This window comes from Bombus huntii, chromosome 11 (assembly GCF_024542735.1).
Source record: "Bombus huntii isolate Logan2020A chromosome 11, iyBomHunt1.1, whole genome shotgun sequence".
NCBI lineage: Eukaryota > Metazoa > Arthropoda > Insecta > Hymenoptera > Apidae > Bombus > Bombus huntii.
In genome coordinates this window covers 1,911,581-1,924,558 of record NC_066248.1, presented here as the reverse complement: position 1 = coordinate 1,924,558, position 12,978 = coordinate 1,911,581, and the positions used below count along the sequence as shown (strand labels likewise).

The 12,978-nt window shown below is 38.4% G+C and overlaps 1 protein-coding gene across 9 annotated transcripts in view; it reads left to right on the top strand.

Annotated features, from left to right (window-relative positions):
* LOC126871118 (nuclear receptor coactivator 2-like) overlaps positions 1-12,978 on the top strand; it is a 127,154-nt gene that overhangs the window by 2,506 nt on the left and 111,670 nt on the right. For all 9 annotated transcript variants that reach the window (XM_050629569.1, XM_050629573.1, XM_050629571.1 and 6 more), the window contains exon 2: positions 963-2,116. In XM_050629569.1, coding sequence (XP_050485526.1) covers positions 2,088-2,116 — 29 coding nt within the window. In that variant the 5' untranslated portion in view covers positions 963-2,087. The remainder of the gene's footprint in view (positions 1-962; positions 2,117-12,978) is intronic.

Here is a 12,978-nt window from a genome sequence, read left to right as displayed (position 1 = left end):
GGTAGAGAACGTAAGCGTCGACGACAATATCGATCAACTTTTCCTAAACGTGCCTCGGTCTACATATGTTTGGAAGCAGAATGGGGTGTGGACATGCGCATATACAGACCATTGTATTAGTAGTGCGTTGTCAAGTGCGCCATGTGATGCGTGAGATTGTGATGCAGTAACAAGTATTCTTCGTTTCACAAAAAAATATGTTTTAATTAAAATTATTATGTAGACCGAATGTGTTTACTATTTAACGACAATAGATTCGTACAACGTATAATTATAAAAAAAAAAATGAACTGTATATTTATCAAATATCATAGTACATATCTCGTTCATACCTATTAATTGATAATTACAAAATTACCATTCTTTGTTATATATCGTAATTATAATATTTCGGGGATCTATAAACGACCTAAATTATCTTAATTATTTTGAAATGAATGTGATAATGATAAATGAGTAGTTTATGGAGGTACTGCGGCGTTAGAGTTTCACAAGTACTATATTTATGTTTTATTGCATCGGTTTCACTTTCTGCTTTGCTTGTACCACTTACTTGACGCAAAGGATCTTGGGTAAAATTTGCATCGAAACATGGCATCAAAAGTCTCTTTATTTTCTTTTAAAATATCTTAGCTAATTTTCTTTGGTAATGACGCAGTTTAGCGACTTTTCTCTATTTTGACTATTTGGTTCCAGTCTTTTCTTTTTTGTCAGAAAGTAAGGAGAAATTTAAAAGTTTCAAGCTCTCCTAATAAAATAGTAAAAAGTATACTAGTTTCTTGAACTCTCACGATTGAGATTTCTGGTTTTAGCGATAAAATGGAGCTTTCAAAGAAAAGAGTCAAGAAATCAAAAACTCGCTAAACTGACTGGTTATCTTTCCTTCTTCTTACATTTATTATTTATAACGAAGCAAATTGTTCGATCCACTTTTTTCAACCATTATTCTTCTCCATTGACAGGATTGGCAAAGATTACGAAGATCTGTAAAAGCTGCAGTGCGAGGAAACCTCATCGAGGAGGATGAAAGAATCTTTGACAGCTCAATCACGACAAGACGATTCCTAAAAGAAATAATTATTCTCAGGCGTTCGCACCTGAAATATTCTCTCGTTGGTGTCTTTGTGAGAATTGCTTATTGAATATTTATAGGAGATTGCTCGCATAGGAAAGCAGACAGAGAACCGTTCCTGGCCAGTGATAACAGTCGAGTTCGAGAAACAGGAACGTCTAAGTTTTCTATTCTTCGTCGATAGATCACGCATACGATAATACGCGGTTAATGATGGAAGGAAAAGCTGCGAATATCTCGACGTGCACGTGAGCGAGCGAGAAAGTCGACGTGTCGAAAAGTGAAGTCGATATTCGAGGGCGAAAAGGAAACGATGTGACGGCGCTGCTCGGTCGATAAGGAGAGTCATATCGTGTAAAGTGCCAAGAAGACCAGAGAAAAAGAAAGTGTACTTAATATCAGTTATTTTTGTTTTACGTTCGCGACAGTGATCTTGTGTTATTGGTGACGTGACAAGATTCTTGGGTGAAAGAGACGCCGAATGTCGGTAAACGAAGAGGAAGCGCACGATAGGACGATGCGATTAAGAACGCACGTTCGGCCAGTGAGTTTCGGTCGAGGAAAGGAAACTATTCGTCTTCGTTGATTTTTCGTTGTTCTCATCAACACGGGACGAAACGACAAGTGACCGACAGTGAAACGAATTATTACGTTTCTTCGTTCGTTGTCTTTACGGACTCGCGAGCCACTAGGTACTCGATTCGTGGTTTCGGACTCGACGGAGGAGAAGCGGCAATTTTCTCCGCGAAAACGAGATAAAAAAAAGAAAGGATTCCGCGAATTTGACAAATTGGAAAAGTGTTGGTGGTGATTAATAGTGGTGCGTTCGTTGATTGTTGGTGGTGATATCCGCGTTATTGGTTGTGCGAGGGTGTGGTGAAAAAAAAAAAAAACGGGGTGGTGTGGTGGTGGCACATCGTGTAAAAAGAGAACACTCGACTGTGACTCTTAACTCATTACCACGGATCTCCCCCGGCAGTTTGACGCCACAGCCATCCTCGATGAGAGGAGGCACATGTCCATTGCTGCCGCTGAAAATGCAGGGTAAGTCCTTTTACCATTTCTTTCCTTTTCTTCTTTCTCTTTCTTTTTATTTTAATCTTACGTCGTTTATCCAACGAACGGGAAACTTGTTCTCGCTCAACGTTCAATTTACATTATGCGGTATTGTTTATTTATTTAGGCGATTCAGAGATCACCGTTTTGTTATCTCGATACCGTCGCTGCAGCGTGTCTCGCGCATATACAGGATCTGCACATGTTGCATATATTGGTCTCAGTTAAGATATACAGTAAATGGAACTGTTACTGTAGTTGCTTAGCGCAATTAACCTCTTAAGCGAAGAATTACGCGGACGAAAGTTTTATACACGTTTCCTCTCTATATCTCTATGTTCTCTAGTGTCTCTATGTTGACGTTTTCTGTTTATTTTGAAACTTTTTACATTCCCCCGTATTTTGTAATTGTATTATTTTTTATTTAATTGGTTAATTATTTTAACTATATATATATATAAGTACTAAAAAAGTAAGATTTTTATATCGATACCGGTTACACTAAAAATTTTGATAGACTTTTTTTTTTATTATTTTTCGGCTGAAAACTTTAATAGGCAAATATATTCTCTTTTAAAAAATGAAAAGTTTCTTCTTTTATCGAAAGATGATTATTCATTTATTCTGTCCTTTTATCGTATTGTGTCTAATTGAATTTTAGATAACATAATAGACGTAGACGAAAGATAGCCGATAGCTGGTGTTCAATATGGGTCATTTAACGAGAAGTATACTTGCAATGTTTTAGTTGTGTTAGGACGATATCTAGCGGGATTGGGTTAACAGAGAGGGCAAGAGGGTTTCTCAGGTCATAAGGGTCTCACATAGAATCCGATCGCAAAATAAAAATGGTTTACGCATTCCTTACATGTGTCACTTAAAACTAATGAACAGTCCCAAACGATATTCAGCTGGCCCATTTGGTCCGAAGTTGTACATCTGAATAAATAAAAAAAAAAAAGAAAGAAAAAACAAAATGAAATAATATTTTTATTGCGTCACGTTGAGCATCTATCTTATTGTATAGGATGCTATAGACTAAACAGTCTAAAGACAGAGATTTTCCTTGTTTGTTATTTACAGAGTATTCTACAATATATATTTTTATAATTAAATAATTAAGAACAATTAATCTTATATTCTATATAATGTTAAAAACTGTTGATAACGACGAAGCCACTGTAGAAATTTATAATTTGGTGTAGGCTTTCCCAGTTTAACTAGAAATAACATCGTTATTGCTTGGTTCTTGGCTGTCCTTTTGCATTGGAGGTGCTTTCGCGAGCATATATTAGTCGTCTAATATTCGACATAAACATATTCCTGTGTAATCCTTCAAATAGCTTCGTGTCCCCGTTCGCGTGCACGGAAATACACAAAATCTTCTCACGCAAAATGAGCGAAGAAGAAAGGGATGGTGTGTATCATCCGTCGTTATGTTTGAGTTAAAAAATTTAAGAGCTCTCTCTCTCTGCCTTTGATGGCTTGAATTGTGCCGACACCTGCTGCTCTTTTTTTCTTCTCTTTTTTTCCTCCTGTTTTCTTTCCCTTTCTCTCTCATTTTGTTTTCTTTAAAGGAAACCTTTTGCATCCAGCTTCTTCCAGTTTCTACTGAACCTATCTCGAGGCCCGTCTACCTGAGATACCTACTTCTTCTTGTTCTTGTTCTTGTTCTTCGTATCCCAAAAGGTCCCTGCCGTTATACACGCTTAGGTACACGCTGCCTAAAACTATCTCGCTGTTTGTCTGTTATTCCTCGTAGCTCTATCAATATTAACACTTTCGCTAGAGGCGCGACTAGCTCGTTTTCGTGTAATGGTAGGTTTTATATCGTAGGATCTTGTGGTATTTTTTGATAGTCTAGGATTTCGTAAATAGGCCTGCAAGTATTTTTTTTCTTCATCGTGAGCTGGATGCTCGATACTTGGTAAGTTTGATAATTCGATTTTGCTCGTTTGTGAAACAGGAAATTATAATAGTTTACAATTCTTTGTTTTTTTTTCTGAAATTCAGTAACTGAAAATTGCTGCAATAAATTGATTTTTTGCCATCGGGTATAGGAGTATAGTAATAAAATGTAACAATATAGCGATTGATAAATAAGATAACATTTTAAATTATAGGTACATGGATATTTGCAACTTGTGTGTCGTGTCAAGTTATTTAATATTATACTCGATGTTTCTAACTTTCTTGCATTTAGGTTAGTGATAAATTAGTTATAAATACGATATTATAAAATATAAATTAACGAAGTAGGAGGTAAAATGTGATCCATTATCTCAAGTTGCTATTCTTAATTTTTATGTGACGAAACTTGCCCAGGCCTGTTTCATACTAGTAGAATTTCAGACTAAATTAAATTAATCGATCGTGACCAATTTAGGGATATTGAAATTCGATTGAATACAAAATTTAACGTATAATCGTAAAATATGTATCTTCAAATACGTATACAGACTATAGTTTATTTTTATACGGTGAACGTATTGGTCGAACGATATAAGGAAGATGTTGCTCTTCGTAAAGATGAACACAGTTTATTCGGCAAATATCAATGGGAGAAAGACAAGTAGGTATCGCGGAAAATGTCGGTCAGTTGTTAGGTTAGAACTTGGTCATTTGAAATTCCAAACTTACGCTCGTATATACATACAATTGCTCGATTTCAGCGTTATAGATAGTTCCAAGGTAATAAACCAGTTCGTTCAACGTTATACATTTTATGACATAAGGAACGATTTTCCGGTTACATAGACGTGTAATACGGAGAAATAACTCGTAAGCGACGAATAATCGCTTATAAGACCGATATTCTCGTTGACGAATATACGAGTCACGGGGAAGAAGACTGTTGCTATCGTATGCAGTGGAAACGATAGTAACATTTTTAGACACTATTAAACAACTCGTTCGATAAGAAGTTGCGTAATGATGCATATTCCCTTGCTTTGTACTGGCAATCGATACACAGCACGCATATATACATACTTGCATAACAACCAATGGACTTAATTCGAAACAGATGACACGAAACTTGAATGTGTTCTCACGTAACAGAGCCGTTGAGGCTATTCTATTGTATCGAAAAGAAAGATTCACAATCTGAGTTTCGAACTCGGGTAATACCGGTGAAAACGAGCTTTTCCTCCTTTTTTCCCTATTTCTTCCTTCATAAAATTGCGATAACTTTGTTATACACACACACACACACACATATGTATATATAAATAAATATATATATATATATATCTGGTTCAGTGAACAACCACTGAGTACCCTTTATTCTATTGAGTTTGCTCGGGATTCGCGTTCTCGCAAACAACTTCTCGTTCGAAGACCAGTACAATGAAATACAGTGGGAAGAGATGAATTTTTGCGTCATTAAAATGTAGAACGGAGAGCTTCTGAGCTTACAGGAGCGAGGACGGAATGAATAAAACGAAGTAGTTATCAAGTTGCTTCTTAACGATATCTATCGTTCCGCGATACGATTTGAATACGATTTCCATAAGATTCTGCTGGCTTTTGTGTTTTAAACAAGGCGCGTACTATGATGTAAATATTAAGGGCCATAATTTCCGAGGAAACACGTTTTCGCGTTGTATAAGGACACTTTTAAGTAATACATAGCTCGTAATCGGCGTCCGACGATATGTTTTATTAGGTCGTAAATAAGACCTTAGAAACTCTTCTCTGTGCCATGCTGAAGTACACGGTACATTCGAAAATAACAGCCTCCAGAACGAATTCCTTGACTTGCTTTCAGGCTCGCCGAACGAAGGATAAACGACACGGCAGGCAACCTCACTCGCGTGTCTTCTACGTATCAATTCTCTCGTATTAAACGAGATGCAATAGCGTATCGAAAAACAAGACGTATCCACAGGTCGTCGCCGAGGAAATTGTAGAGGCACACGAAACATAAGATAGAAGGCGACAAGCGTGCGCCGCGTCTCTCCGTCCGACGGAGCTCGACTGATTCGCGCAGAATAAAGAGAGAAAGAGTCGCGTAGTGCCAGCCACACGTAGCAAAATAGAAACTTGGCTCTCTTTGGCGTAGGCGTATAGTTCGCGACTATATAACTGATTCGTCATCAACGACGACAGTGTATTTATCGCGAGGCATTACACTCTATGCGAGCGGGTCAGAGTAATTAAAACTACGTCGTTCATCAGCGGCGCGGTCGTGTCCGAGCCGCGAGACTAGAGTCCGTAGGGTTAGAATAGAAGCGATAGTTAATCGCGTCATTGTTCGTCGCCCGTGTCACGATCATCGTTCGTACATGTATATCTGCCTACGTTCCGTCCGGCCGATGTAACTGTACGACGGAGCGCGGCGGAACGCGGAAACACAGCGAATGCGCCTCGCTAAACGCATCGATCGAGGTGACGATCGATAAGGTTAGATTCCTAGATACAAACTGGTGATAGCAGAGAATCAAAAGACCCCGGAGGAAGTGTAAAAAGGTCGAGAGGAGAGGGAGAGGATAGAAAAAAGCAGGCAAAATCGGCCCGATGTCCGTCGAATAGCGAGTAGCGTGTAGTAAGTCACGTGGTCGATTCCGAGCGCAGCCGAGAGGCGAGCCGAGAGGCGAGCCGAGTGGAACCGAGCCGCGCCGAACCGTGCCATGCCATGCCGTGCCGCGCCACGCCACTCTGCGCCAGCTCGGGATATAGATCCTCCGGTGTACGATGCGACGTTGCCAAGTCATTGCTGTTAAGCCGGCCGGCTGCTCGACCGGCCGACTCCGTTCGTTCGTCCGCTTGCTCGCCTCTATGCCTGCTTGGTTGCTTGCCTTTCTGTCTGTCTGTCCTGTCCATCCGTCCGCTACTTCGTTCGTTCATTCCTTCGTTCGTTCGCGTACGTCCAACCATTCGTCCGTCTCTACGGGAAAAATAGCGTTGCCTTGGCTTTCTTTACTTGCCTTGTCTGACTCACGCCCTGACCGCGTTTCCTTTCGCGAAAACACCTTTAATTTTCGATCGCTATGTCCAATGGTTTTTTCTCTCGCTTTCTCGCGGAACGAGGCACGTTGTCGTCCCATGCGTCCGCCGATGATGTAATTCCTTTGTTTCTGCTCGGTTCCATCCTTTCCTTTTATCGAAACTGTCCATACGCATCGATTCGATTATTTATCTAAAGCGCAAACTTTCTAATCCGTACTTACATCGATTATCGCATCTTTTTGAAAATAACGAAAACCATCGAACATGGCAAATTTTTCGATATCTTTATTTCCAATTTATCTTTCTCCGAACTTTTTTCGAACTTTTATCAATCTGTTTTGAAGAACGATTACAAGCGGAATACGTTAGAAGCGGAAAAGGAAGATCTGGCAACGTATATTTTTCTAAGCGCAAGGCAAAAATAACACGGCGTAAAATGCACCGTTATGTATCCTGTATATATTTATTATGCGTAAACTTACACAACGCATCATTAGTACACGCAATCATTTGTTGCATAACGCATAATGAATTAGTAATCATTCCCAGAGGAAAGACATTTTACGCTATGTGTAATCTGTATAAATGGCAGGTACCGTTTTCTCGGATAACACGGTATCAATTAATTTTAGACTCGTGGAGGGTATCGCTGACCTCGGCTTCGGTACTTTGAATATTTTTACGTAATTTCGTCTTCGAATCTCATGGCCGGTATTTAGAACGCACCGTTATCACGAACAGTGCCTGTTTGTTTCTCGGAGTCCTTCTGGATTCCGATTTACGCAGCATTTTTCCTCGACGGTACCGCAAAGGATGCCAATTGTTCTGGCGGCAAATTTGTTTCAAACATGGTCGATCAGTTTAGGCGCGTATTTTGAAATGTTCTATATTTTAATTATATGTTTAATTTTTATCTTTGTATCATTGATTTTTTTCGTCACTGTCGCGTCGAAATTGTTGATAAAAAACACAAATGGAGTAATTACGTAAAAATAATGAATTACACGTAATTATACGTAATTTATCATTGAAAATCATTTGTTGATTCGAAATACGAGTAAAACGACAGAACTGGAAAATGAAAGTTGTTATTAAAATGTATAACGTAAATTTGTTACGTTTCTAAAGACTGAAAGACATTTCTTAATCGTTTGTGTGAATAAACAATTGGGAATGTTTTATCGTAAGACGTTAATTTTACTGCAAGATAATTGGTGAAAGCGTATGATTAATCGTAGGTGTAATATTCAAGCCAAGGACTGCACAATGCTTGTTTAAGGCCGCTTGTAAATATAAATAATTTCTGCGATACACTGACTAGATTTTCAATTTAATTTTACATACACATTTCAAACATTCCATTATATAAACGTTAATCGCGAAGATTTAGTACTTTCCTTTTTTTAAAGTCATGTTTAGCCTAATAATACTTTCGAATGAATAATCGCTGAAAAATGTGACTTGCTACAGAGACTTGGAGGTTAAACCTACGATACGGCATAAGAATTTTTAGCAAGGGATATTATTTAATCCTTAAATAGAGGAAGAGAAATATCTCTTATATTAAATTTACAATTTAAAACAAATTAATAATTTGCAGAAATCGTGTCACCATTTTTAGCATAGTAATCTTAGTGTTATTAAAAGTAGGACGATATTTATCGTCAGTCGTTATAATCGCTTCATTTTACGTATGGATGTGTGCTTGGTAAAGCATTCTTATCAAAACTTTCATTAGAAATTTCTAGCCTGGTCCACTGAAGTGAAAACACCAGCTGCTTTTTAACTTCACAGTGAGGTTCTGACTTTGCCTTGTTTTTACCTTTTTTCGTTCGGTTTTATTCGATTGCTATTTTAATTGGTCGAAATGCTTTCTTATTCGTATGTAAATACCGCGTATACACGATGTACCGCAGCGTGTATGCTGAAGTTACGAGATTATGCGAGTTTCTTCACGTGGAAAACTCTCAAATCGTCGCTGTTGTCGGCAGAGTGTGACACGGAATTGCGGCGTTGCCAATGTTGCAGCCACTCAAGGGCAGTTCACACCGTGTCACTGTTACCTGAACGAGTAATCGCATTAATCTTGTCATGCGCAGTATTGACGCTGCGAGCCTCTTTATGTATTAAAAACAATTACCAACGCGTTTAGATTTGATACAGATCATTTAAGCTTTTTACATCGGGAAATTAAATAACCATCCTTGATTCGAAGTCGATGAAAATTATTCGCCGATCGTCACGTCGTCGTAGGCTCTCGAAATCTAGAGACTGTTTCATAGTTTGATATCTCGCGTTTTCAATTCTACGAGCATAAAACTGAGTAGAAAATTGAATTTCATCAAGAATTTTGTCGATAGAATCTTAAAGCCTAGAGAATTTACCGAGATATCGGGGTAGGACTATCCGAAGAAGAAGGTTTTTGAACGAAATTAATCTAAAATTAGAGCTGATTTATGCACGTTGGATATGAATCATTTAGGATGGATTTAGGACTTTAGGATCGAGGAGCGACGTACACGGAGATCTAATTTGTAATCTTCTTCCTCGCTTCTGAAAATAGTAATATCATATGGAAAAGCCTAAGACAGTCGAGAGAATCGTAGTGTGTAATTTCGTTGGACGGTAGTCTTGATTCAACTCGAATCGACTTCAAGATATCATTAAATTCTCGTAGTCGTATATGTTCACGTGCTTCTCGTTTCATCGTATACCAACCATGGACATCGATGTTGACTTGTTAAGCATTGTATTTTGCGCCAGGTTTTGGTACGAAACTTGATATAATAGTTGCACACGATATCGATTTTCTTTTATTCTCTATATAGAGTTTCAAGCATCCGGATTATAGCGTATCGAATTTAGTTTCGATTTTTTGTCACGTGGACACAAATTTGAGATTTTAATCTGGTGCCACGTAGTATTTCAGGTAATCGTCTCTTCGATGCGTTCGAATGGCTAAAATATCAATTGTTCTGTAAATCATGATATAGTAGTTGTATTATGTAATAACAAAGTTATGTATATGTATATTATGCCCATACATGTAATATAAAATACAAATTTACGATCTTGACAACTATATATGTTTTTTCTCTCATTGTACATAAATTTCTCCGAATAGTTTACGTAATACATAATAAAATAAATTCGTAAGGAGATTTCGATTTATTCGTAAATTCGAACAAACCATTATTTCCCAGTAACATCGAACGAGTAACATTCTTTGTAAAATGTATTACATCGATCGGTTTGATAATTCAATGAATATATAGCTAAATTTTGTAAATTTCATAAATTCAACCTGCAGAATTAGATACTGAAGGATATTTAAGTAAAATCTAAAAAATTGCGTTTCCAAGGATGCAGGACATAAGGCGATAAACGATCGAGATAGATTGCAATAAAAGAAGCGAAAGTAAAAGAAGTAAATTCATTCGAAACGTATTGGCAGGCTTGAAACGATATTACCAGCGACGAGTCTCGTAAACTGTGAATTTGTTATTTCGTTCGGTACGAGAAATCTCAGTCCGTTTTAAAGTATTCGAAATTTTTAGAAACGGAGGTCAGTCGCTTCTCGTGAGATACGTGCGAATGCTTAATTTCTCCGGCGATCGGTTTATTCTTCGCGCTTGATCGCGAAAATTGACAAGAACCTCTTCGTCCCTCTTTCTTTCCTCTGTTCACGCCTACGTAACAGTTTCATATGACCAGCATCTTCCGTTCTGCTGGACTTCTGGTTACGTTTCACATCCATGAATTTCGGTTATTCCAGCGGACAAAAGCGACACTCGAATCTCGGATTATCGCTTTCTCTTGCTGTTGACTGTAATGGATGTTGCCAATTAACGTCAAGATGAGTAAAAGAAGAGCAACGGACACGACGACTGTACGTGGATCGAGTTTGTAACGGCGCACAGACTTGTTATATAGGGTGACACGAAAATAAGCGTCCAACTTTAGTATCATATCCGATTCCTTCTAATCCTTTCGCGTCTCACGTTGCGTATAGACAAGATCGTACTTGTATTCGTATTTACGAGAAATTTACAAATACAGAAACAAATTTAGCAACGAAACATTGGTTCGAAAGAATTTCGCTGGAAAAATTCGCTGGAAAAATTCGCTGGAATTAGTAGTTGGAACAATAAACGAACATTTTTCCAGTGCAAGGGGTTAAATATTTGCACGAGAGTTTGCAAAAGAAAGGACAATTGGCTCTATTTTCCACTATTATCATTTTCCACCTTTAACAAAACCAGCAACTTTAACAACCACCGTGTATAACGCGGACGATGTATAACGCTCGAGGAGAAAGTGGAATAATTTAGGTAACCTTATTATTGTTTTTATCGTTGTATAACAAGCGTAACCTGTGCTTGGGAATGGTCCATTAACAGGACGTGTGGCATTGAAAAATAATTACGCCGCGCGTTCCAACGATCGGGAAAATTTGCTCCCCATATTTCCGTTTTATGCCTTTCCACTTTTTGCTCGTGACGACCGCTTCTGGCTTAGATAGTCGCGCCGCGCCACGCCACACCATCGCGCGACACGCAGCGGTCTCACTTCGCTCTTCGAACTACGTTGCGCGTTTCGAATTAATTCGTATCACTTTCCTGCGCCAGCGAAGCTTCTCTGCTACTCGAATTGCCCGTATACGGTGCCCGTTACAGAAGCTGCTCTTGCAACCGGATTAGACAGCAAATTTACCTGCGATGAATTTTTATCTCTTTTCATTCTTCAGATCAGCCAACATTCGATAGTAGATCGATAGTAGATGGTACATCGATAGTAGAATCAAACCTCGTGATAGCTGTTTTCGCGATTGATCCATCGAGGACCGATGTGTTTCGTTGGTACGACGTTTTATTTGCAAGTTTATTCGGTCAATTTACATTATCGAATTCTATTTCTTCGATATCGTGAACCGTGGCTATGAAAGCGAGCGATTCGCTCGATGCTCGATATATGTGTTTGACCATTAGTTGTTTCGAAATTTCATTCTTCGCGATGTTCGTACTAGATACAATTGCGGAAACGATCTTCTCCTATGGACGACGAGACGTAAAATTGCCGTGTGATCATCACTGCGTGCTTGTATTTCGTGTAATACGCAAAATTATTTAAATCGATCGTTACGACGTTGACTTTTGTCGTTTAAAATCATACTAAATAAAAGAAGCGCGGTTTTCAGCGCGTGCTTCAAGTACACGAATGACTCATATCGGTAAGATTTCATCGGACCTACATACATTTACGTATACGCGTTCGTAGCTTATAACGATGAATTTTATGTGCAGCTAAAGAGCGAAGCAATTAATATTTCGGAGTATTTTAATTTTTTACTTTGAAACAACGATTTTCATATATTTTCTAGTCACGAAAGAATAAAACAAATGTCGATAATTAACAGCTATAATAGCTGTAATAGTTCTGGTCGTGGTTATAATTTTCCAGTTTGGTGAAATCATTCAACGCATAGAAATTGTTTCCTTTCGGTCGATGTGGCCATGTGGCCATGTGGCAGAAATAGGGTAAAAGATTGCGTAACAGCAAGAAAGCGAGCAAAGTAATAATTGGTACTTGCCGTCGACCGAGGGAACGCGGTGCCAAGAATTAAACGTTCGCTCATTATGAGTTCGTACACGGCAAAACGAAAGGAAAGTGACACTGGATACCAGTTGCCTTTGCGCGTAAGTGCATCATCTCTTTATACGTCGCTCGTATTACTCGTAAAAGCATCAAAGGTATAAAAGTTTCGCTCTTCCTTTTCTTTGGTTTCTTTCAAAACCGAGTTTTCGACATCGACGAACACGATTTCTATAAACGTTTGCAAATACAAATATATGCACGAGTATGTAACTGGAACGTAACGTCGATACTCTAAAAAGTTAGTA